This window comes from Amblyraja radiata, chromosome 2, assembly GCF_010909765.2.
Source record: "Amblyraja radiata isolate CabotCenter1 chromosome 2, sAmbRad1.1.pri, whole genome shotgun sequence".
In the NCBI taxonomy this organism is placed as follows: Eukaryota; Metazoa; Chordata; class Chondrichthyes; order Rajiformes; family Rajidae; genus Amblyraja; species Amblyraja radiata.
This window is the reverse complement of record NC_045957.1, coordinates 135099049-135124313: the sequence shown is the minus strand read 5'-3', so window position 1 is coordinate 135124313 and position 25265 is coordinate 135099049. Positions and strand designations below refer to the sequence as shown.

Below are 25265 nucleotides of genomic sequence, written 5' to 3'. Positions count from 1 at the left end.
TGCCTGTCCCACTGAGTTACTCCAGCATTATTTGTCTACGACTTTTAAACGACATTTGGACAGATACATGAATAAGAAGCGTTTAGAGGGCAAAGTGGCAAAAGCAGGCAAATGGGACTAACCCAGTCTGCTAACATGGTTGGCATGGTTAAGGTGTCCGAAAGGCCTGCTTCTGTGCTGTATCGTTCTGTGATAACTGAACAAATAGCATGTGGGTGAGAATTTATTGATTTTATCCTTTTAAATCAAGTATTTGAGATAAAGGGATTCTGTGACATTATGCCCTATAATTTCATTTTCAAGTAGCTCTGATTTGACTACAATTTTACAATTAAATTTTTTTAAATCTAAAATTGATGAGCTTGTCCTAACTCTAAATCTACTCACTTTCTTCGGGTTAAGGTTGCAACTCAGGGCACTCACATAGGCCCAAGATGCATGGTCTTTTTCAGAACATCCAACAGTACCTTTACTCAGAGAGTGGTAGCTGTGTGGAATGAGCTTCCAGTGAAGGTGGTGGAGGCAGGTTCGTTTTTATCATTTAAAAATAAATTGGATAGTTATATGGATGGGAAAGGAATGGAGGGTTATGGTCTGAGCGCAGGTATATGGGACTAGGGGAGATTATGTGTTCGGCACGGACTAGAGGGGTCGAGATGGCCTGTTTCCGTGCTGTAATTGTTATATGGTTATATGGTTACCGCATAATGATAAGGTGGATGGATGCAGGTGAGGGAGGTGACTGGCAGATGGGTGGAGTGAGGGACAATGTATAGAGATGAAAAGGAGACAAAAGGATGTCAGATAGGAAAGAAGAGGAGGAGTGAAATGTAAAGCCTAAAGGAGGAACATGGGTGGAATCAGAGAGTGGTAGCTGTGTGGAATGAGCTTCCAGTGAAGGTGGTGGAGGCAGGTTCGTTTTTATCATTTAAAAATAAATTGGATAGTTATATGGATGGGAAAGGAATGGAGGGTTATGGTCTGAGCGCAGGTATATGGGACTAGGGGAGAATACGTGTTCGGCACGGACTAGAAGGGTCGAGACGGCCTGTTTCCGTGCTGTAATTGTTATATGGTTATATGGTTATATGGAATGTGACAAAGGGAGGGGAAGAGGATGGATAAAAGGGAAATGGTGGAATCGGTGTCTGATAATCACCATACACCCCCCTAACACGTATCCACCTATATCCACCACTCCAAAAACGTACAGGTTTGTAGGTGAATTGGCGTGGTATAATTGTAAATTGTCCCTAGTGTATATAGATTAGTGTTAATGTGCGGGGATCGCTGGGCGGCGCGGTCTCAGTGGGCCCAAGGGCATGGTTCCGCATTGTATCTCTAAACTAAACTACACACTTATCACATGCCAGGCTTTTCCCCATACATAGAACATAGAACAGTACAGCAAGGGAACAGGCCCTTTAGCCCACAATGTTTGTGCCAAACCCGATGCCTGATCTCATCTGCCTGTGCATCTATTTCGTGCATTTCCATGTTCTATCCAAAAGCCTCTTAAATGCCAATGTCGTATTTGCCTCCACCACGATGACTGGCAGTGCATTCCAGGCCCCCAACACTCCATGCGAAACAACTTGCCCTGCACATCTCCATTAAACTTTCTTCCTCTCAGCAATGCCATCTAGTGTTGGATATTTCCATTCAGTGCAAAAACATCTGTCTATCTACCTGATCTGACTGTCTCCTATATCTCTATCTCCTATCTCTGTTTCTTGCCTTCATCGGTTTGAAGAAGTGTCTCGACCTGAAACATTATCTGTCTATTTCCTCCATAGATACTGCTTGACCTACTGTGTTCCTCCAGCACTTTGTTTTTCTGTTCAAGATTCCGGCATCTGCAGTCTCTTGTGTCTCTGTTTCCCTTTGTTCTATTCATTCCGTTGCCGGACCAGTCACTCTACTCAACAATGTACCTCGGTGACTGCCAATCACCCCCCTCCCCCCCCGGACACTCCTCCCACAGGAAAATCACTATGACTGTATACATGTGAATAGATTTATTTATTGAAATCATATTCTATGTCGCTCTTCCAGGGAGATGCTAACTGCATTTCGTTGTCTCTGTACTGTACACTGACAATGACAATTAAAGTTGAATCTGAATCTGTTTCTGACTTCTCTGTCAGCTGAAAACTAATTTGTTTTTCCCTTTTTCATAGTTTTCAACCTGAAAAATTAACTATTTCACATCCAACAAAACACAAAGTACTCGAGGAAATAGGTAGACGATGTTTCGGGTCAGGGCTCTTCTTCAGACTCCCCACAACTGCTTCTCAATCCACAGTTGATACCTGACCCACTGGGCATTCCCAACATTTTCAATTTATTTTTGATTTCTGTTTTCCCTGACAAAGTGCAAAAATCTTCTTGATTTCTGGTTGTTATCTTACCTCTTCATTAACTTCCCTGACACCATCTCTGCACCCTCCTCCTCACCACCACTGAGATCGGTTTACTCAGCACTATGATCATTTTCCTAAATGATTGCACCAGTTTTGCACAAGCCCTATCAGCTTATGTGAAATGATGTGATTCTTTTCTGAAAAAGCTTCTCTAAAAATATTATGACTGGATATTCTGAGGTTTTTCCGCTGTTTTTGTAATTGGTATAAAAGAAAATTGACCTACAGTACATCAAATTATTTTAAAATGTAGTACAGGTGCACAACCTTTTATCCGAAGATCCAAATAACGAAAACCTCCGAATAGCGGACATTTTTTCGGTCCTTGAAGAAAGGTCCTTGAAAATGTTCACCGAGGGCGGCCCGCAGAGGTGACAGCGGAACCTCCGGTCGGTCCTTGAAGAAAGGGGAACTAAATCCCCATTCATAAAAGAGAAGGTGAGGGTATATTGCGCGGGAGGGTTAATAATTGACAATATGCTGCTGCCTGCCCGCTGAGTTAAAAAGTTCCCACGGTAGACTCACGATACACTGTCAGGACCAGAGACGTCAGGACCAACGGCACACCGACCCCCAGGCCCACTGCAAGCACAGAGATCCCAGAGACCCACAGCCAGCAGCAACTCCAGCCCAGCCCCGCTCCAACTCCAGAGGAACACGTAGGGGCAGAAGCTGATGGTGTGCAAGGTACGTCTTGTTCTTGGGGTGGCGGATGAGGGGGCGCAGCTCGGGCTGTGGCCAAACTGCCACTTGTCGCCGTAGCGGCCCATCGGGGAGCGGATTCCTCTGGAGTTGGAGGGGGAGGGGGGTATTGTGCTGTTTGATCGCCCCCTGCTATCCCAGGGACAGGGAGACACAGCGGCTTTTTAGACTGGTGGGCAATCACTTCCAAAGTTCTGCCCACACAGTCAGTACACCTCTCCTACACTGCATTTCATACAGACATTTATTCTGCAAGAAAAAACTACATTGAAGACTCAAACTCGCGACCTTGCGGATATGAGCCGAGCACTCTACCACTGAGCCAGCCATTAAAATCTACGCTAAAAATGTTCCATTCCGAAGGCCGACAAATTCTGAATTACGAAAAGTGTCTGGTCCCAAGGCTTTCGGATAAAAGGTTGTGCACCTGTATTTCCAAAGTGTTATTAGGCACCTGAACCGTCTTCTCATCAGCTCGAGTGCAGTCCTGACCTCCCATCTACCTCATTGGAGACCTTTGAACTATCTCTAATCTGACTTTATTAGACTTCATCGCACACTAAATGTTTTACCCTTTATCCTTTATCTGTGTACTGTGGTTGGCTTGATTGTACTGAATAACCTTCTTTGACTGGATTGCACGCAATAAAAAAGCTTTCCACTGTACACATGGCAATAGTAAACTAAACTAAAAACTGGTTAGAATTTTTTTGCCTGGAATGAAACAGTATTTGCCGAGGAATATGAAACAAGAATTTTATCAGCATTTTATCATCTATCATCTATCAGCATTTTAAGTGATACTCTTTGCACCTTAAAGGAAGTAACCAGATTAAATAAAAACAATTCGGAATGGATTGCTCATAACTCGCACAAGGCAGAGTGGCAGTGTTTGTTGGAATTCAGTCATCCCAGTTTGGGAAGTGCTCTATGACCAACTATCTTCAGCTGCTACATCAGTTATCTTTCTTCCATTGTAAAATTAGAAGTCTTGAGTGGAGTTGAAATCACAGTTTTCCAACAGGCTAGAATATAACGAATGAACCTAGGCTGACAGTGGTACTGTAACAATATTTAAAAGACATTTGGGCAGGGGTGACCTGTACAAAAGGGACGGGTTGCACCTTAATTGGAGGGGGACCGACATTCTGGCAGGCAGGTTTGCTAGTTCTGCACGGGTTGGTTTAAACTAACCAGTGGGGGGGGTGGGGGGAATCAACAATGTGGAAGCGTAGGTGTGCAGTTAACGGGAAAGAGATTTAAACTAACAGGGCAGGGGGATGGGAACCAATGCAAGGAGACAGAAGGCCATAAAAGGAGGACAGAAGCAAAAGGTAGAAGGGAGATAAGAAAAACAAACCTGAAAGCTTTGTGCCTTAATACGAGGAGCATTCGTAATAGGGTGGATGAATTGAAGGCGCAGTTAGTAGTAAAGGAATATGGTATTGTTGGAATTACGGAGACATGGCTTCAGGGTGGGAGATAAGCATGCAGGAGTATTCAATATTCAGGATGGATAGACAGAAAGGAAGAGGAGGTGGGGTTGCATTGCTGGTTAAAGAAGAGATTAATGCAATAGCAAGGAGAGACATGAGCTTGTATGGGTAGAACTGTGAAATAGCCAAGGGCAGAAAACGCTTGTTGGAATTGTATACAGACTACCAAACAGCAGTAGGGAGCTTGGGGATAGCATCAAGCAAGAAAATATGGATGCATGTAGCAAAGGTACAGCAGTTATCATGGGTGACTTTAATCTATATATAGATAGATTAGGCCAACCAAATTGGTAACAGCGTTGGTAACAGGATGAGGATTTCCTGGAATGTATACGGGATGGTTTTTTAAAGCAATATGTAGAGGAACCGACTAGAGGACAGGCCATCTTAGACTGGGTATTGTGTAATGAGGAATCAGGAGTTAGTGACCTTGTTGTGCAAAGCCCCTTGGGCAACAGTGACCATAATATGGTGGAATTCTGCATTAGGATGGAAAGTGACACGGTTAATTCAAAGACTGTGGTCCTAAGCTTAAAGAAAGGAGACTTTGATGGTGTGAGACGGGAATTGGCTAGGATAGATGGGCCCTTCTCCTAGGATAGAAGGATTATACTTAAAGGGTTGGCGGTGGAGATGCAATGGCAAAGATTTAAAGACCGCATGGATGAACTCCAGAAATTGTTCATCCCTGTCTGGCGAAAAAATAAAATGGGGAAGGCGGCTCAACCGTGGCTAATGAGGGAAATCAAGGATAGTGTTAAATCCAAGGAAGAGGCATATTAATTGGCCAGAGGAAGCAGCAAACCGGAGGACTGGGAGAAATGTAGAACTCAACAGAGGAGGACAAAGGGGTTAACTAAGAGGGGTGAGAGCATGAAAGAAAGCTCGCAGGGAATATAAAAACTGACTGCAAACGGTTCTATAGATATGTAAAAAGGAAAAGATTAACAAAGACAAATGTAGGTCCCTTACAGTCAGAGACGGGTGAATTTATAACGGGAAACAAGGAAATGGCAGAACAGTTAAATGAGTACTTTGGTTCTGTCTTCATGAAGGAAGACGCAAACAATCTCCCAGAAATGCTAGGTGACCGAGGATCTAGTGGGAGGGAGGAACTGAAGGGAATCCACTTTAGTCAGGAAATGGTAAACTGTTGGGACTGAAGGCAGATAAATCCCCAGGGCCTGATGGTCTGCATCCCAGAGTACTCAAGGAGGTGGCCCTAGATATCGTGGATGCATTGGTGATCATTTTCCAATGTTCTCTCGATTCTGGCTACCCTCCAGTCCACAGGAATTAATCCAATGTAACTCCACTTTATAAGAAGGGAGGGAGAGTGAAATTGGGGAATTATAGACCAGTTAGCCTTACATCGATAGTGGGAAAGATGCTTGAGTCATGTATGAAAGGGCCCATTACTAGTCATGTGTGTGACCAAAAATATGAAAAATTGTGGGATACATCAATTCTGAAAGCATTACAGGTATATTGTTTAGTACTGTATATATGATTCATATTTTTTCCAAAGTTTATCAAGTGATTTTTTTATGTTATGCTGACAATGTTTGTTTAGGATCAGAGGTCAAATGTCACGTGTGTGACCAAATAGAAGCTTTTTTTCATAACTCAGTTTTATCTTAGAAACTCAGTAAATTTTAAAAAGCTAGAATGTTCATATCTTTAGCAGACATGCATTATAGTTCTGTCGGTAGGAAAATAGCAATGAATAAGATTAATCTCTTACAATATTTTTTTGAATGTATTACTGTATGTGATGCCATCTGGCCACGTGTGTGACATTTTGGTTCACTTTCCAAAGAATGGCCCAAAGATGTTATAACGGCGCATTTGGAAAGCAGTGACAGGATCGGTCAAAGTCAGCATGGATTTATGAAGGGGAAATCATGCTTGACAAATCTTCTGGAATGTTCAGGATGTAACAAGTAGAATGGATAATGGAGAGCCAGGGGATGTGGTTTATCTGGACTTCCAAAAAGCCTTTGAAAAGGACGCACACTAGAGATTAGTGTGCAAAATTAGAGCACTTGGTATTGGGGGTAGGGTATTGACATGGATGGAGAACTGGTTGGCAGACAGGAAGCAAAGAATAGGAAATAACGGGTCCTTTTCAGAATGGCAGGTAGTGATTGGTGGGGTGCCGCAATTATTTACAATATATATCAACGATTTAGACGAGGGAATTAAATGTGACATCTCCAAGTTTGCGGACGACACAAAGCTGGATGGCAGTGTGAGCTGCGAGGAGGATACCATGAGGCTGCAGGGTGACTTGGATAGGTTGGGTGAGTGGGCAGATGCATGGCAGATGCAGTATAATGTGGATAAATGTGAGGTTATCCAGTTTGGTGGCAAGAACAGGAAGGCAGACTATTATCTGAATGGTGTCAGATTAGGAAACGGGGAGGCGCAACGATACCTGGGTGTGCTTGTACATCAATCACTGAAAGTAAACATGCAGGTAATGCAGGCAGTGAAGAAAGTTAATGGCATGTTAGCCTTCATTGTGAGAGGATTTGAGTTTAGGGGCAAGGAGGTCCTACTGCAGATGTGCAGGGCCCTGGTGAGACCGCACCTGGAGCATTGTGTGCAATTTTGGTCTCTAAATTTGAGGAAGGACATTATTGCTATTGAGGGGGTGCAGCGTAAGTTCACCAGGTTAATTCCCGGGATGGCGGGACTGACATATGATGAAAGAATGGGTCGACTGGACTTGTATTCACTGGAATTTAGAAGGATGAGAGGAGATCTTATAGAAATATATAAAATTCTTACAGAATTGGACAAGCTAGATGCAGGAAAAATGGTCCTGATGTTGGGGGGGGGGGAGATTGAATGGCGGTGCTGGCTTGAAGGGCCGAATGGCCTACTCCTGCACCTATTGTCTATTGTCTATTGGAACCTTATTGACACTTACCGAATAGTTACAGGCTTGGATAGAGTGGATGTGGATGTTTCCACTAGTTGGAGAGTTTAGGACTTGAGGTCGTAGCCTCAGAATTAAAGGACGTTCCTTTAGGAAGATGAGGAGGAATTTCTTTAGTCAGCGGGTGGCAAATCTGTGGAATTATTTGCCATTGAAGGCTGTAGAGGCCAAGTCAATGGATATTTTTAAGGCATGGACAGATAGATTCTTGATTAGTATGGGTGTCATGGATTATGGGGAGAAGACAGGAGAATAGGTAGGAGGGAGAGATAGATCATCCATGAATGAAGGGTGGAGTAGACGATGGGCCGAGTGGCTTAATTCTGCTCCCATCACTTATGTGCTTATGATTTATTAAGCCAGGCCTCAATGTTGCCTTGATCTTGCTATACACTGACCTGGACTGTTCAGTTGTCTGAAGGGTCATTAATTATTTGCAAATATTCACTATTTGTGAATAGAATTGAATATTGTGCACTTAGAGTCATACAGCACCTGAACAGGTCCAACTCAACTTGCCCATGCTGATGAAGATGCCCCATCCACACTAGTTTCAACTGCCTGCATTTGCCCATTTCCCTCATAACCTTTCCTATTCATGAAACATAGAAAAATAGGTGCAGGAGTAGGCCATTTGGCCCTTCGAGCAAACACTGCCATTCAATATGATCATGGCTGATCAACTAAAATCTGTACCCCGTTCCTGCTTTTTCCCCATATTCCTTGATTTCTTTAGCCCTCGGAGCTAAATCAACTCCCTCTTGAAAACATTAAACTGCATCTGCCATGCATCTGCCCACACCCAACCTGTCCAAGTCACCCTGCTTTCTGAAAGTCCAGGTACACTACATCAACTGGCTCTCCCTTGTCCATTTTGCTAGTTACATCCTCAAAAAATTCCAGAAGATTAGTCAAGCATGATTTCCCTTTCGTAAATCCATGCTGACTCGGACCGATCCTGTTACTGCTATCCAAATGTGCCGCTATTTCATCTTTTATGATTGACTCCAGCATCTTCCCCACCACCGATGTCAGGCTAACTGGTCTATAATTCCCTGTTTTCTCTCTTCCGCCTTTCTTAAAAAGTGGGATAACATTAGCTACCCTCCAATCCACCGGAACTGATCCTGAATCTATAGAGCATTGGTAAATGATCACCAATGCGTCCACGATTTCTAGAGCCACATCCTTAAGTACCCTGGGATGCAGACCATCAGGCCCTGGGGACTTATCAGCCTTCAGTCCCATCAGTCTACCCAACACCATTTCCTGCCTAATGTGGATTTCCTTCAGTTCCTCCGTCACCCCAGATCCTCTGGCCACTAGTACATCAGGAAGATTGTTTGTGTCCTCCTTAGTGAAGATGGATTCAAAGTACCTTTTCAACTCATCTGCCATTTCCTTGTTCCCCATAATAAATTCACCCTTTTCAGTCTTCAAAGGTCCAACTTTGGTCTCAATTAATTTTTTCCTCTTTACATACCTAAAGAAGACTATCTTCCTTTATATTCTTGGCTAGCTTACTTTCGTACCTCATCTATTTTCCCCGTATTGCTTTTTTAGTTATCTACTGCTGCTTTTTAAACGTTACCCAATCTTCTGGCTTCCCGCTCATCTTTGCCATGTTGTACTTCTTCTCTTTTATTTTTATACTGACCCTGACTTCCCTTGTCAGCCGTGGTCACCACTTAATCCCCTTGGAATCTCTCTTCCTCTTTGGAATGAACTGATCCTACACCTTCTGTATTATTCCCAGAAATACCTGCCATTGTTGTTCCACTGTCATCCCTGCTAGGGTATCTTTCCAGTCAACTTTAGCCAGCTCCTCCCTCATGGCTCCAAAATCCCCTTTGTTCAACTGTAATATTGAGACCTCCGATTTACCCTTCTCCCTCTCAAATTGTAAATTAAAACTTATCATATTATGGTTAATATCCTAATGGCTTCTTAACCGCAAGTTCCCTTATCAAATCCGGTTCATTACACAACACTAAATCCAGAATTGCCTTCTCCCTGGTAGGCTCCAATACAAGCTGCTCGAAGAATCCATCAAAGAGGCACTCCACAAACTCCCTTTCTTGGGGTCCAGTACCAACCTGATTTTCCCAGTCTACCTGCTTGTTGAAATCTCCCAAAACAACCGCAGCATTACCTTTACGACATGCCAATTTTAACTCCTGATTCAACTTGCACCCTATATCCAGGCTACTGTTTGGGGGCCTGTTGATAAGTCCCAGTAGGGTCTTTTTACCCTTACAATTCCTTAGTTCTATCCATACTGACTCCACATCTTCTGCTTCAATGTTACCCCTTGCAAGGAACTGAATTTCATTCCTCACCAACAGAGCTACCCCACCCCCTCTACCCACCTGTCTGTCTTTTCGATAGGAGGTATACCCTTGAATATTCAGTTCCCAGCCCTGGCCCTCTTGCAGTCATGTCTCAATAATTCCCACAACATCATACTTGCCAATTTCTAACTGAACCTCAAGCTCGCCCACTTTATTTCTTATACTTCGCGCATTCATATACAACACTTTGACCTCGGTATTCACCTCCCCTCTCACACCGCTCACTATTGGCCCTGACCTTACTCTCTTATCCATTCTCGAACTTTCCTTCCCATTAATTTGGGAGTCTTTTGTAACTTTTCCTGTACTCACTTCCCCTTTAACTCCATCTTTATACTCCCAATTTGTCAATCTCTCCCCCCCACTATTTAGTGCCCCCTCATCCTTCTAAACTCCAGCGAGTACAGGCCCAGGACTGTCATATGTTAACCCACTAATTCGTAGAATCGTTCATGTAAACCCCCACTGGACCCTCTCCAGAGCCAGTATATCCTTCCAAAGATATGGTACCCAAAATTGCTCACAATACTCCAAATGCGGCCTGACGAGCGCTATGTAGAACCTCAGCAAGACATGCTTTTGTATTTCAGCTCTCTTGAAATAAATGCTAGCATTCTTCAACATTTTTAACAAGTGATAAGTCATTGATAATTGAAAAAATTACCTTCCTACAGAAATGTAAGGCAATGAGCATCTTAAAGGGCCTGTCCCACGGGCATGCGACCTGCATGCGGCAAGCATGACCTAAAGGGCCGGTCCCACCAGCATGCGCCTGCATGCGGCAAGCGCGATCTAACGTGGTTGCTTGAGCCGTACGGCATGCGGCAAGTGCGACCAAACCAGAAGCGGGAGCCGCGCGGAGGTCGAGTGAGTGACACGGTGTCGAGGTGGCTGCGGGCCGGCAGGCTGTTGCCGCGCAGAATTTTTAAATACGGTCAGTTTTTCGGAGCCCTGCGCGATGTTGGGACCAGCTCCGCACAACTCCATCCGGCTCTGGCGATCAAAGTGGGACCGGCCCCGCAAGGCCGTATGGCTCAAGCGACCACGTTAGGTCGCACTTGCCGCATGCAGACGCATGCTGGTGGGACCGGCCCTTTAGGTCACGCTTGCCGCGTGCAGGTTGCATGCTCGTGGGACAGGCCCTTTACCAAGTGCATCACCATTGCTGAGTTTTCGACCTTTAACATCCATCGTCATTGACCTGTAACTCAACTGTATCAGCAGCATAAATAGTGACTAAAAGAGGTGTCAGAAGCTTGTACCCTGTCCTGAGTGTGTAAGAAGGAACTGCAGATGCTGGTTGAAACCAAAGATAGACACAAAAATCTGGAATAACTCAGCGGGCCAGGCAGCATCTCTGGAGAGAAGGAATGGTTGACGTTTTGGGTCGAGACCCTTCTTCAGACTGGTTAGGGATAAGGGAAACGAGAGATATAGACGGTGATGTGGAGAGATAAAAAACAATGAATGAAAGATATGCAAAAAAGTAACGATGATAAAGGAAACAGGCCATTTTAAGCTGTTTGTAGGGTGACGTCTTTTACAAACCCACTGACTCCCACAACTGTCTCGACTACATCGCATACAACCCATATTTCTCATAATTCCCACCACTTCTAACGGGATCCCATCATTAGCCACGTTTTCCCATCTCCACCCCTTTCCGCCTTCCACAGAGACCGTTCCCTCCGCATCTCCCTGGTTAACTTATCCCTTCCGACCCAAACCACCCACTCCCCAGGTCCCTTCCCCTGCAACCGCAGAGGATGCGACACCTGTCCTATACCTCCTCCCTTGACTCTGTCCGGGGACCCTGACAGTCCTTTCAGGTTAGGCAGAGGTTCACTTGCACCTCCTCCAACCTCATCTACTGTATCCGCTGTTCAAGATGTGGATTCGTACATCGGCGAGACCAAACATAGACTGGGCGATCGTTACGCAGAACACCTTCGCTCAGCCCGCGTGAACCAGTCTGATCTCCCGGTTGCTGGACACTTTAATTCTCCTTCCCATTCCTACACAGAACTTTGTGCCCTCAGTCTCCTCCATTGTCAGCGTGAGGCGAGACGCAAATTGGAGGAACAGCATCTCATATTTTGCTTGGGCAGCTCACAGTCCTCTCACTTCAGGTTGCCCCGGCATTCCCTCTCTCTCTATCCCTCCCCCACCCAGTCGCACTAGCTTCTCATTTTCACCCAACAAACAGCTTACAAGAGCCTGTTTCCTTTATCATCCTTTACTTTTTTTGCATATCTTTCATTCATTGTTCTTTATCTCTCCACATCACCATCTGTATCTCTCGTTTCCCTTGTCCCTGACCAGTCTGAAGAAGGGTCTCGACCCGAAACGTCACCATTTCCTTCTCTCCAGAGATGCTGCCTGTTCTGCTGAGTTACCCTGTCCTGAGTGACATGCCATCTGCCATCCCAAAGCCATTCAATCTAAAAACACTTGTGGTTTTAAGCGGCTTTGCAATGACCAGTAGCTATGAAAGGCACAACATAGAAGAAGATTGTTTTGGTCAGAGGCAAACCTGTCATCCATTGAAAGGTTCTATGAATGCCCCAGTTTGTGTAACAGTCAATTGTTCATTTTGACATCTGCTAAATGGGTCGAGTTTGTGCAGATCCAAGGTGATTCCAAGTTTTAGATGATGAAATAAGTAGCCATCATTTATAGCTTTTTCCCAAAGCCCTTTTTATGACAGTGATTTACACTTTATTTATGGTAACTTTAGTTTTTATTGCCAAATCCTGCAGTCGATTTATGCACAGTATACTCTCCAGCAACAATGAGTTAATCTGTTCTTGGTGCTTGCAGGTAAGGGAATGTGTTGTATTGAAAACTAAGAAATCCCATGTTTCTCTTCATAAAGTGCTATGGGGTCTTTCACATACAGCTGTGTAGGTTGATGGTGCTTAAGTTTCATGTTTCACCAAAGAAAACACGCACATTACGCTACACTACACAGAAGTGCAGTCTAGATTACGTGCTTAAGTCTTGAGCGGAGTTGAACTCACTTTTTCAACAGGCTAGAATATAATGAATGAGCCCAGGCCGGCAGTGGATTGTGAAGAAAGTTTCATGGTTCTAAATATACGTGGTAGAATTGGTTGAGGGAATTGCAAAGGGGATGATGTGAGATGAAATTTTTAAGAAATCGGTATTTAAAAATAGAGCTGTGATACTGATGATCAAAATAATAAACTACCTTTAATGAGTAGATGATAGAAATTGTTCCCATTAGTGTAACAGTCAAGAATCGAATGAACCAGGTTTAATATGATGCTCTAAATAATATGCTCTAAAGAATCTATAAGGTGAACTCAGATTTGTTTTAATCAGAGGGCGTTGAGCATCTGGAACGTGTTGCCTGACATGCTGTAGAGACTGATTCAGCCCTGGCTTTCAATAGGGATTTGATATAGAACTTGAAAGACTTAAAGAATGTGCCAACCTGTGGCGAAAGATGGGATGTGTGGTTAAGTGGATTGTTGCAGCAGATATCTGAGATCGACTCCAACGGATTAATGATTTCCTTCTGTGCTCTTGCTATTCTATGGTTTTGAAAGATAATTTTCAGGGAATCCATTTACTCAATTGAGATTTATTTTACAGGATAATTAGGAAGCAAAATTGATTAGAAATAGTTCCAACAATGAGCTGCTCTACTGAAATCTATTTTGAGTGAAGCTTTCGTACATTCTTTGCGTGATCTTGATTTGATTGAGAAGTTAAGTTGTGCATTTGTTTGCAGAAGTGGAAAGTTTAGCCAGTGGGTCATCGTCATACTGAGTCATAGAGGTCCTTCGGCCCAACTTGCCTACACCGACCAACATGCCCCATCTACGCTAGTCCCACCTGGCTGCATTTGGCCCATATATATCGTTCTAAACCTATCCTATCCATGTACCTGTCCATATGTTTTTTAAACGTTGTGATAGTACCTGCCTCAACTACCTCCTCTGGCGACTTGTTCCATATACCTACCACCCTAGGTGTAAAAAAAAGTTGCCTCTCAGGTTCATATTACAATTTTCCTCCCTCACCTTAAAGGTATAATTCATTTGTAGGCATTCCCTCGAGAACAGGGACGACTTGCTTCCTCTCTGGTTTTGTGGGGTCTGAAATGACGAATGAGGTCAGGGTGGAAATTGTGGATACTCACATGTGAGCTGGGATGTGCTTGACATGTGGGTGGGTAGTTTATGAGCTGGGGGTTACCTCCTGCTATTCATGTGAGGCTTGTGTGCATTCCTGATGCACGGCTCCCAGGATCTCAATACCATCCAAATGCTCTTCATTTTGAGGGATCATGGGCCTGAGAGTCCTGAGGATAAGTGGGATTCTATCACATGCGAATGGTATGTTAGCATTCATAGCAAAAGGATTTGAGTATAGGAGCAGGGAGGTTCTACTGCAGTTGTACAGGGTCTTGGTGAGACCACACCTGGAGTATTGCGTACAGTTTTGGTCTCCAAATCTGAGGAAAGTTATTTTTGCCATAGAGGAGGTACAGAGAAGGTTCACCAGACTGATTTCTGGGATGTCAGGACTTTCATATGAAGAAAGACTGGATAGACTCGGTTTGTACTCGCTAGAATTTAGAAGATTGAGGGGGGATCTTATAGAAACTTACAAAATTCTTAAGGGGTTGGACAGGCTAGATGCAGGAAGATTATTCCCGATGTAGGGGAAGTCCTGAACAAGGGGTCATAGTTCAAGGATAAGGGGGAAATCTTTTAGGACCGAGATGAGGAAACCATTTTTCACACAGAGAGTGGTGAATCTCTGGAATTCTCTGCCACAGAAGGCAGTTGAGGCCAGTTCATTGGCTATATTTAATAGGGAGTTAGATGTGGCCCTTGTGGCTAAAGGGATCAGGGGGTATGGAGAGAAGGCAGGTACAGGATACTGAGTTGGATGATCAGCCATGATCATATTGAATGGCGGTGCAGGCTCGAAGGGCCGAATGGCCTACTCCTGCACCTATTTTCTATGTTTCTATTTCCAAAGAGACTTGGAGCACATTCTTGAATCTTTTCCTTTGACCACCTTACAATCTCTTCTGGTGACAGAGCTCAGATGAGTGTGTCCGTTTTGGGAGCCTGCCTTTGAGCATGAGCTCAGATGAGTGTGTCCGTTTTGGGAGCCTGCCTTTGAGCATGCAAATTGTGGACTGCCCAAAGCAGCCAATTGAATGTCATTTGCGCCTCTCTGCTGGTGATGTTGACTTGGGAGTAGACATTGAAATGCGATAATTGTATTCAATTGTATTATTGGTGGGATTTTGCCAGTCTGGCCTTGAGATACCTGCTGTAATATGTCCATGTCGGAAGCATATAAGAGGGGAGGACTCATTGCTGCCTCGCAGACCCTGTTAAATTGACCTAAGAGTGTATTGATGCATTAAATGCGATGGTAAACCTCTTTAATATTTTATATTGACAAAGTGCGGTAGTTTCTAATTTCTGAGAAATGGTCCACATACCTTGAATCTTTGTCTATGGGCACTGTTGTACAATGGGGACTGGCCTCATATGCAATCTGTGTCTTGTGAATTACAGTTTGCAAGTTCTGAATTAAAAAAATGGTTACACTGGAATAGAGAATCCTTTGGTTTAATGGTATTGCTTTTAGATTTCCAGATAGAGTACAATTCAAAGTGGGAACTGAAAAGCATGCATTCTTGTTTTGAACACATATTTTAATGGAGTATCTGATTTATGTGATGTGATGTGAAATAGAATGTTGTCATTTTACTGTCATGTTGGACTTGTAAAGCAAAATGGTCAGTGATATTTCATTTAGTTGGATTTTTTGTGTGAGTTGGGACACATCTATTTCACAGTCTTACCTTTCAGAATGATTTTCCTTTGAAGTTCCATTTTGAACAATTTGACTGGCTTGATTGCTCAGTTATCAAATACCCATCTCCACAGTAATTCAGGCCATTGGCTTATTTGGTACTTCCTCGTCTGCACAAGATTCTGCATCAACTAGCAATGTTACAAAATTTTGAGATTTTAAAAATCAAGTCTGCAATTTATCCCATCAGATAAAGCATAAAAATAAGTTTAATTTGACACCTAATTCACTTTCATATCTCAAGTATTTAAAAAGTTATGGCCATTTTCATACTCGGAAATGAGCATCTTGTTCCCTATTGATTTTCTATGGACATAACAAAAAAGCTGTGATCGTGAACAGTCAAAAGTCCATAACTTTCTTAAAAATTAAGAGAACTGAATGAAATGTTCAGTTATCATAGATTGAAGCATTCTGAAACAAATATAAAATAATCTTACTTGGATGACCTGAAATTAAAGCATATAATTAGTTAGTTACCTAATTGTAGCTAATTTCAGACTTCAATTACTAGATCTAAACATCTATCCATTTCTTAATAAATGATTAACATTTTTAAATAGCCTAAATGTCCAAATAATATTCACAAATAATTCACAATAAAACATGATTTTTAAATCTCATTTACATTAATTTATAGGCCAAATGGAAGGAATTTAGTGTTCAATTGCTGTAAATAAATGCCCATTTAAATCAGCTTTCCAGTGGGTCCCTGTGGAACGCGCTGGTTTAGAACGTTCACATTGCGGTAGATTTGTGCCCCCAAATGCCGAGAAAAATACTGCGGGATATAATGGGCCCAAAATGAGCTACTCGCAATATTAAACTTTGTATAAAGGGATCTTTAGAAGCCCTTTTTAATGTAAAAATATACAGCTTACCTTCAGTTCTCTGCTTTATGAGACCCTGCGGTTGCTGGTGGTCGCGAATTAGAGATTGATTTTTAAACTACTATAATTATTATTCAAGGCCTTTAAAACTAATAATAGCTTTTGCGACGGGGTCTTTCAGCGATTTTTCGTTAATATTTTACAAGGCTGAACATCTTCGATTGGAACAGCCTAGAGAAAATCGCGTTTTAAACCCGCCCCCTCTAAACGGCGCCAAAATCGCGCACACCCGCAGCGACAGATTTTCAGCGACGCTTCAGGTAGGCTTTGCAACATACCTACATCAACCCTTGAAATACTCCACTCGAAACCACAATCATGCACCTCACTTCCTCAAACCAAGACAAGGGAGCACAGACATTAAGCTTTTGCCCTAAAAAGATTGCAGATCATTTGTGTGCTTCTGATTTGCTCAACCTGTTTTTTTGATTTCTACGATGGTAAGATGAAAATGAGAATGAAAACATGCACCATTTAAAAAGACCAGCAGGGGTGGCACAGTGGTAAAGCTGCTGCCTTACACCGCCAGAGACCTGGGTTCGATCCTGACTCTTCATCAGCGGTCACTCGAAACGAGTATGACTGTCCTCTCATGGAGGATGTCTGTCCGTGACTTTGTTTAACATGGGGAGACTGGTGCACAGACAGCCACCACACGGTCCTTGACAGATCTGGGTCAGAATCCAGTGGCATGGAGTCCAAGATGACCGGAGACCCTTTTCTGCTGCAGCCTTCATCCACCTTTCCAGTCGTTGTGACGCTCCACTAAGGTCAGCCATCATCCTCCGCCTGTTCCACCGTTGAGGTCTTGGTTGGATTGCCATTTGTTAGAGACCTCCCCCTCGACTTTACCGCCATGGGTGGCCCTACCAGGAGCACAGCTCCAGACGGTATCGCTCTCAGGATCTCAGGGCCACACAAGCTTCACCACGACAAGGTGACAATCCGCGATCCTAACGATGGATGCTGTCTGTATGGAGTTTGCACGTTTTCCCTGTGACCACGTGGGTTTTCTCTGGGTGTTCCGGTTTCCTCCCACACTAAAGACGTACAGGTTAGTAGGTTAATTGGCTCATGTGTATTGTAAATTGTCCCTAGTGTATAGGATAATGCTGGTGATCCCTGGTCGGCGCGGACTCGGTGGGCCGAAGGGCCTGTTTCCACGCTGTACCTCTAATGGATGAGCACAGCAAATAGAAGCTAACGACTCTCATCTCCATTTGGTGCATGAACATACAGTAGTCAAATAAGCAGAAAAATATTCATAATCCAGGAAGCGGTTGTACATGTTGTCCTGCTCTGTGTGAAAGTGGGATTCTGCCAAGAGATATAAAGCCGTTGCACTAAAATAATGAGCATTCAGCATGCTACACAAGTTGCCCTATTCTGCAAATTCATTAAATCATACTAAACAACCTCCCAGGCACCAAATAAAATCTTGACGTATTTCTTAAATCTCTCTGTCTCTCTCCGCCTGTCTCTCTCTCCGCCTGTCTATCTCTCTCTCCGCCTGTCTCTCTCTCCGTCTGTCTCTCTCTCCACCTGTCTCTCTCTCTCTGTCTCTCTCTCCGTCTCTCTCTCTCCGCCTGTCTCTCTCTCTCTCCGCCTGTCTCTCTCTCCGCCTGTCTCTCTCTCCGCCTGTCTCTCTCTCCGCCTGTCTCTCTCTCCGCCTGTCTCTCTCTCCGTCTCTCTCCGCTTGTCTCACTCTCCGCCTGTCTCTCTCCGCCTGTCTCTCTCTCCGTCTCTCTCTCTCCGCCTTTCTCTCTCTCTCCGCCTGTCTCTCTCTCTCCGCCTGTCTCTCTCTCCGTCTGTCTCTCTCTCCGTCCTGTTCTCTCTCTCGTCCTCTCTCTCCCGTCTCTCCTCCCGCCTGTTCTCGTCCGCCTGCCTCTCTCCGCCTGTCTCTCTCTCCGTCTCTCTCTCTCCGCCTGTCTCTCTCTCCGCCTGTCTCTCTCAGTCTCTCGCTCTGTCTCTCTCGCTCTGTCTCTCTCACTCTGTCTCTCTCTGTCTCTCCATCTCCTTGTCTCCCTCTGCCTCTGCCTCTCTCTCTCTGTCTCTCTGTCTCTCCCTCTGTCTCTCCCTCTGTCTCTCTCTCTCTACCTGTCTCTCACTGTCGGTCTCTCTCTTGTCTGTCTGCCTCTCCGTCTCTCTCACTCTCTTTGTATTTCTCTCCGTCTGTCTCTCATTTTCAATTTCAATTTAAAAAACTTTATTGGCATGATAAAAAAACATTGTTATATTGCCAAAGTATAAAACATGACATACATATTTGAAATGCATAAGTATAAATACAAGTATACAGTGTATGGATAGGTATGTCCCTGTACATAAACTTGCAATAGGCGTATAGCCCTTTATTGATTGCTACACGTTCTTGCAGCTGTAAGCAGTACAACACAATAGCAAGTTTAGCAATTCAATATGAATTTCTTAGTGTTAGTTAATGTCGATTAGTGTGTGCGTATATATGTGCATGTTGGTCATTCACCGTCTCTCAGGTTATGGCATGCTGTTACGTATTGTGCACCAAGATGTGCCGTATTTCCTTCGCCAAGGATTATTCTTAGTTTTGATGTATCATCTAGTTCTTTAAAGTCAGGGGTTGCCACACTGAGTTTGTCTCTCTATGTCTCTGTCTCTCTCCCTCTCTGTGTCTCTGTCTCTGTCTCTCTCTCTCTCTCTCTCTCTCTCTCTCTCTCTCTCTCTCTCTCTCTGTCTGTCTTTCTCTCTGTCTCTATCTCTCTGTATCTCTCTCCCTGACTGACTCTCTCTCTGTCTCTGTCTGTCTCTTTTTTATTTCCCAGACTTGTCACTGCATATAATTTGTGGATTTCCTGATTCTGTCACCCTTGTAATGTTGAACGATTGTTTGATTGGCTGAGAAGATATTCATTCACTGTCAACGGCTTTTTAACAAAAATCATTTGCTGACAGAAATTTCCAGTCCAAGATGTCGATAAAAAGTCTGCAGGCAAGGGTGATGAATCGGGTAACCACTGGCGCCACCAAACCCACAAAATGTAGACTATTGAGATGGAAAGAGTGTGAAAACCAGACTGCTGAGTATGCAGTGAGAGAGGTGCATAGAGAGCAGCATTTATTATGTGAGAGTTTTTAAATGTAAAAATGAAGAAAATAAAGACATTACCACAGAATGGGGTTGGCAATGACATGTTGGGGGCAGAAAGAATGGAGACGAGCCAAGATGGAAACTATTTGACAATTAGAAAATGAGAGGGGAAGACAATTTCTTTTTGTGCAAAATTAAACCGACATCTATTAACTTCACAGTATAATTTAGTTGGTCATGGTGACAACACATGTACCACTTGCCTGCCATGAAATTGGTTTTATTGGCTTGAAAAATAAGCTGTTTGCCAAAATTGCGTGCACAGTGGTAATATAAACAAATCAGAAAATTAGGATTGATGACTGAATTTGAGTTAATTTCCCCTTCCCCCAATGTATGTAATACAGAATATCCTGTGTCCCAACAAGACATCATCAGCAGAATTTTTAACTTGGCACGTATACATTACTGGATGGTTTATTTGAAAAGTATTAATATGTGAAATTGGCCGCGCTTCACTACTTCATCCATTCTCAACACTTCTTTGTATGTCAACATGTAAATGTTGCTACAAATGCTGTTGGAAGCCTCACCCTCTCAGTGCCTCACCAGCAACTTCTCTCTTGGGCAGGGGGAAAGAGTACGAATACGACTTGCAGGTTGAGATCAAATTAAAAATGTGTATTGTAGTTGCGTTAATCAGTTGGAGATGTGTAACCTATGCCAGGATATAAAGTAATAATAATGCATTGACCAGCTTTCAGTTTTTTTCCTCCCATTGTTTGAATATTGCAAGGTTAAAAAAAATCAAAACCTGGTCAACGCATCAATTTTTTTTTAACAATTCTTCAATGGATTATGAAACTCAATAGCAGGTTACATCTTCTGTCAGAGCAAATCCATAAACGCTTTACTTTTATCTACGAGACGCTTAGCAGCCAGACTTTTGGATGTTAAAGTTGAGTAAAGAAAAATATTTCATAGGAATCTGTTCATCATTTATGGTTTCTGATATTATCTATAGCTTTGTCATCAATGCTCTAGGGAGGACTAAAGAGATGCTAGAATTCAATTCTGTCAAACTAGTGGGGATGTTGAAATTATTAATTTCAATAATATTTACCAGAAATAATTACCCAGTATATTGAAATTAATGTGTTTTTGCTGCAGGAGTTATGTAACAGGATAAAATAATCAAAGTTTGGATAAGTCGTTGAATTGAAAATTGGAGGCTTGCCAGGAGATATGGGCACAATCAAGGACGACAGATGGCACAATAGGCTAAGTGTTCGGCTGGCAACCGGAAGGTAGCTGGTTCGAATCCCGCTTGGAGTGCATACTGTCGTTGTGTCCTTGGGCAAGACACTTCACCCACCTTTGCCTGTGTGTGTCCTTGGGCAAGACACTTCACCCACCTTTGCCTGTCTGTATGGAAGTAATTGTGTGAAGCACTTTGGGGTCAATGCAAGTTGACTAAAAATGTGCTATATAAATAAGACATTATTATTATTATTAAGTCTAATGGTAACAAATCTATGCAATTGCTTCAGTTGGAAGAAAAGAAAACGGTGGTGTATCATAGGTGAAAATGGGTTCCTTGGCAATCGATAGGATAAGTCATTCAACGCTCATTCTGGTCAGATACACCAGAGTTGTGATTTGCCTGAGATAGACGCAAAATGCTGAAGTAACTCAGCGGGTCACATAAGCATCTCTGGAGTAAATGGATATGTGATGTTTCAGGCTGGGACTTTTCTAGAGACTGATTGCAGGGGGTGGGAGGGGAGCGGGAACTGGAAGCAAGAAAAGACCAGGACAAATAAAGGCTGGCAACAGATGATCTCAGGCAGGAGATTACCTGATAAGCCAATGCTTGACTTAGGACAGTGTGATTCTAAGAGGGATAGATTGTTGCAAAGTGTGGAACTGGCTAACCAATGGAGGAAGAGAGACTAGGAAGGGAGGGGGAGGGGAATGTTTGTATAATTTAACTAAAATTAGAGAATTCAACTTTCACACCGCTATGTTGGAAGCATGGGCGGAAATCCTGGGGGGGGGGGGGGGGACCTGTGATTACAAATAGGGACAAATAAGTTTGGAAATAGGTTTGAAAGGCAACAGTTTATTCAAAAACATGAGCAAGGAAAGTGAAGATTGGGCAGTGATTTGCAAAGCCTAGTGAATTCTCTTTGTTGAGGGCAGGTATGATTCTGGCATGTTTGAAGGGGAAGAAAACAACATCTGGGGATGGAAAGCCATTTATCGACTTGGTTGTTCCAGGTGAAGTGAGGCAGTTAGTGTTTTGAGTAAATTGGGTTGATGGAAATGGATTTTATGGATGCAATGAATGCTGAATGGCAATGAAGGGAAATGAGGGAGAAAATGCAAGTTGAGAACATGGGCAGAGGGATATTTAAAGTCATGCTTTGGATGGTACTTCCAATTCTGGCATTGAACAGCTCAGTTCATGGTGTGTTCAAAGCTTTGGTAAACACAGCTTTAATAACTGTGGTTACGTGAAGTTTGAAGACGTTAATATTTTAGCCTCGTTAAAGATTGCAAGAGGTATTTTTCACATTTTTCGTGCACAAGTGGAGTTCTTTTCTATGATAAGTGGCAGTTATCTATTTTTCTTTTGAAGTTGAAAGGTAGTGAAGGAGAATATTTCATCTGGAGAATCTGTCAGTAAGGATGGAATGAAATGAGCAAGATGCATGCACTGGCCAGACAGAAAGATGTAAAAGTAATGGGGATGAAATATTTTCATTTCATTATGTGAGAATACACAGCTAATGGAAATATTAGGTATGACAGAACTTTGGTAGCAAGGTGGAGCTCAGAGGCTTGGAAAAACTGGAAACAACTATGTCATCCATGAGTGTTTCACTCGTGGTTTTGAATCAGATGAAGTGATTTTTCAGTGATTGGTATGGGGCAGCCCTTATGCTTACTGGGATCTGTTTTGAGATCAATTCCTGGCGCAAAGTTATATTTTTCTTCGAATAAGCTGGTAGTGAGGAACTTTGATTCTGGAGGTTTACACAGAATATGTAATGAATGATTTTGCAAAAATCAATAAATGCAAATGCATCATATTAATGTTAAGCACAAGGTTATGTTATGGTGTTGACAGTTGTAATGGAGAGACAGTAAATGGTAACTTTCTGTTTATGAATGATATGTGGGAGAGGCAGGATGTCGATAATAACGTTCTGTAACCAAGGGTAGAATTTTGGTGCAACCCCAAGTTAACTACATAAAACAGGTTGATTAAGTCACCTTCAGTTCAATATTAACAATTTACAGATGAAAGTAAAAACAATGGAGTCCAGTGATGCTGCACATTTGTTTGGTGAGAACTACTTCCGAAGGTTTTTAAATGACTGGGGTCTAGTGATGAAGCATTGTTCTAGGATGAGTAATTCCCTGTTGGGTATCCATCATTCAGAAAAGATTCAGTAATGATTTCAGTATCCCTCAAACTACTTGAAATTATCACATGAAACTGAAAGTGCAATCCATTTTATTTCACTGTGGAGATTAAATATAGTGTTGGGAGCTGCAGTTGTCGAAAATTGGTTGACACCAAATTGACAAGATGCAGTTGGTTCTGCTTTGCAGGCTTGAAGCAATGCAAAGGGAATCTCATTTACAGCATGTCATCATTCTGTCAGAGGCAGAACAAAGCAAACTGATCTTGAGTATTGGGGGTGCATTCCATACCCAGACCTTATCGTAGAACAAAGAGCCAAATGCAAAGTAAATGTCATGGAGAAACACTACTTTTCAGAGATCCATGTTTTGTATGTAAATATTTTTTTTGTTGAGTTGGTACTCATATTTACCCTTCTAATAAATCAAGGCTTGGTCTTTCTGTAGGGTCACTATATGCCATAAAGTGCACTGAAGGTCTCTGCCAAAACTGTTCCATAGAGGGCTGGAAAAAAAAGATTAATGGTGTGTTTTCCTTCTTGCTGTCTGTCATTGAAACAGCCTGGAAAATAATGACTTTTTACAAGTACAATTCTCAAATGTCGCAACTACACCAGAGATATCACATTTAACAGCTATTTTTGTATCTTCTCAATTTTTAATAGCTCACTGAGGATCTGCACAACACACCAATGAACATTGAGATAAGAGAACTGTTGAAACTTCTGTCACAGCCACATCTCAAGGTGAGGGAATGTTACTTGTATGAGAATGTTGTCTCAGTAATCTTTTGAGGTTTTTTTGCAGGTGGTATGACACAAGTAAGGATTGCAAAAATAAAAACTGAATCAAACACAGGGATGCATTTTTGAACTTTTGGATAGTCATAGAGCCTTATAGTGTGGAAACAGGCCCTTCGGCCCAACCTACACACACACTGACCAACATGTCCCATCGACACTAGTACCAACTGCCTGCAATTAGCCCATATCCCTCACAACCTGTCCTATCCAAATACTTGTCTAAATGTTTCTTAAACAATGCAGTAGTACCCACCTCAACAAACTGGCATCTCGTTCTATACACCCACCACCCTTTGTGTGAAAAGAATCTCCGTAGGTTTACCACAGTTGGGAAACCTATGTATCTGTGCACTCAAAACATTAAATATGACATAGAAAATCATTTAGCTTTACTTTTTGTGCATTGGACATAAGAGAACCTAAAACATCTAATGGAACAGTTTGTTCGCTATACATTTATGATTTAGATAACCCATTTAGCCTCAAAGGGCTTCATGATTGATATTTGAAATCAGAACAGAATATGCTGGAAACATCTGTGGAAAGAGAAAGTGTGTCAACATTTTAGCCCAAAGAAAAGTTGAAGGGTCCTTGACCCAAGGCAATAACTCCGTAATTAAGTTTGGAGACATGCTATTTGCAACCTGGTTATCTCTCATAGTCCAGATGAGTAATATATTTTTGGTTTCTTCTGATTCATTCTTTGGTCTTGAGGAATTTATTTCTATCCAAGCCGATCATTAAAAAAACGGGTTGGAGGCAATACATATGGATAGTGCCTAACTTAAAAGACCCAATTTGCTCACCAATTGCAACTATCGAGTTTTTCATTCGTAGTTGGGTATTTGATTGTGCACCAAAGTTTTTCTCATTGGCCAAGTTGTGTTAAGCACTGGTGCAGCTAGTGGTGTTGCTGCCCGTCAGCTCTGGCAGTCAGGTTAAATCTAGTCTCCAGCCCTGGAGTGATTCAGCGGGTTAAGCAGCATCTGAGGAGGACAGGGATAGGTGATGTTTTGCGTCGGTGTACTTCGTGGTCTGCAGAAGGTTTCCTGACCCGAAATGTCACTTGTTCATGTCCTCCAGAAATGCTGCCGGACTCAACAAAGTTACTCCAGCACTTTGTGTCTCTTTTTGTAAACCAGCAACTGGAGTTCTTTGTGTCTCCAGCCTTGTCTCTGTGCAGTTGGCACAGTCACCCTGTAACTGTGTAGGTTTCCTCCCACATGCCAAAGATGTGCACATTGATAGACTAATTGGCAGCTGTAGATTGCCCGTAGTGCGGAAGTGCA

At 42.8% G+C, this 25265-nt stretch overlaps 1 protein-coding gene across 6 annotated transcripts in view; it reads left to right on the top strand.

Annotated features, from left to right (window-relative positions):
* Positions 1-25265, top strand: part of mpp7 (membrane palmitoylated protein 7) — a 424513-nt gene that overhangs the window by 231956 nt on the left and 167292 nt on the right. For all 6 annotated transcript variants that reach the window (XM_033016205.1, XM_033016225.1, XM_033016218.1 and 3 more), the window contains one exon: positions 23839-23919. In XM_033016205.1, coding sequence (XP_032872096.1) covers positions 23839-23919 — 81 coding nt within the window. The remainder of the gene's footprint in view (positions 1-23838; positions 23920-25265) is intronic.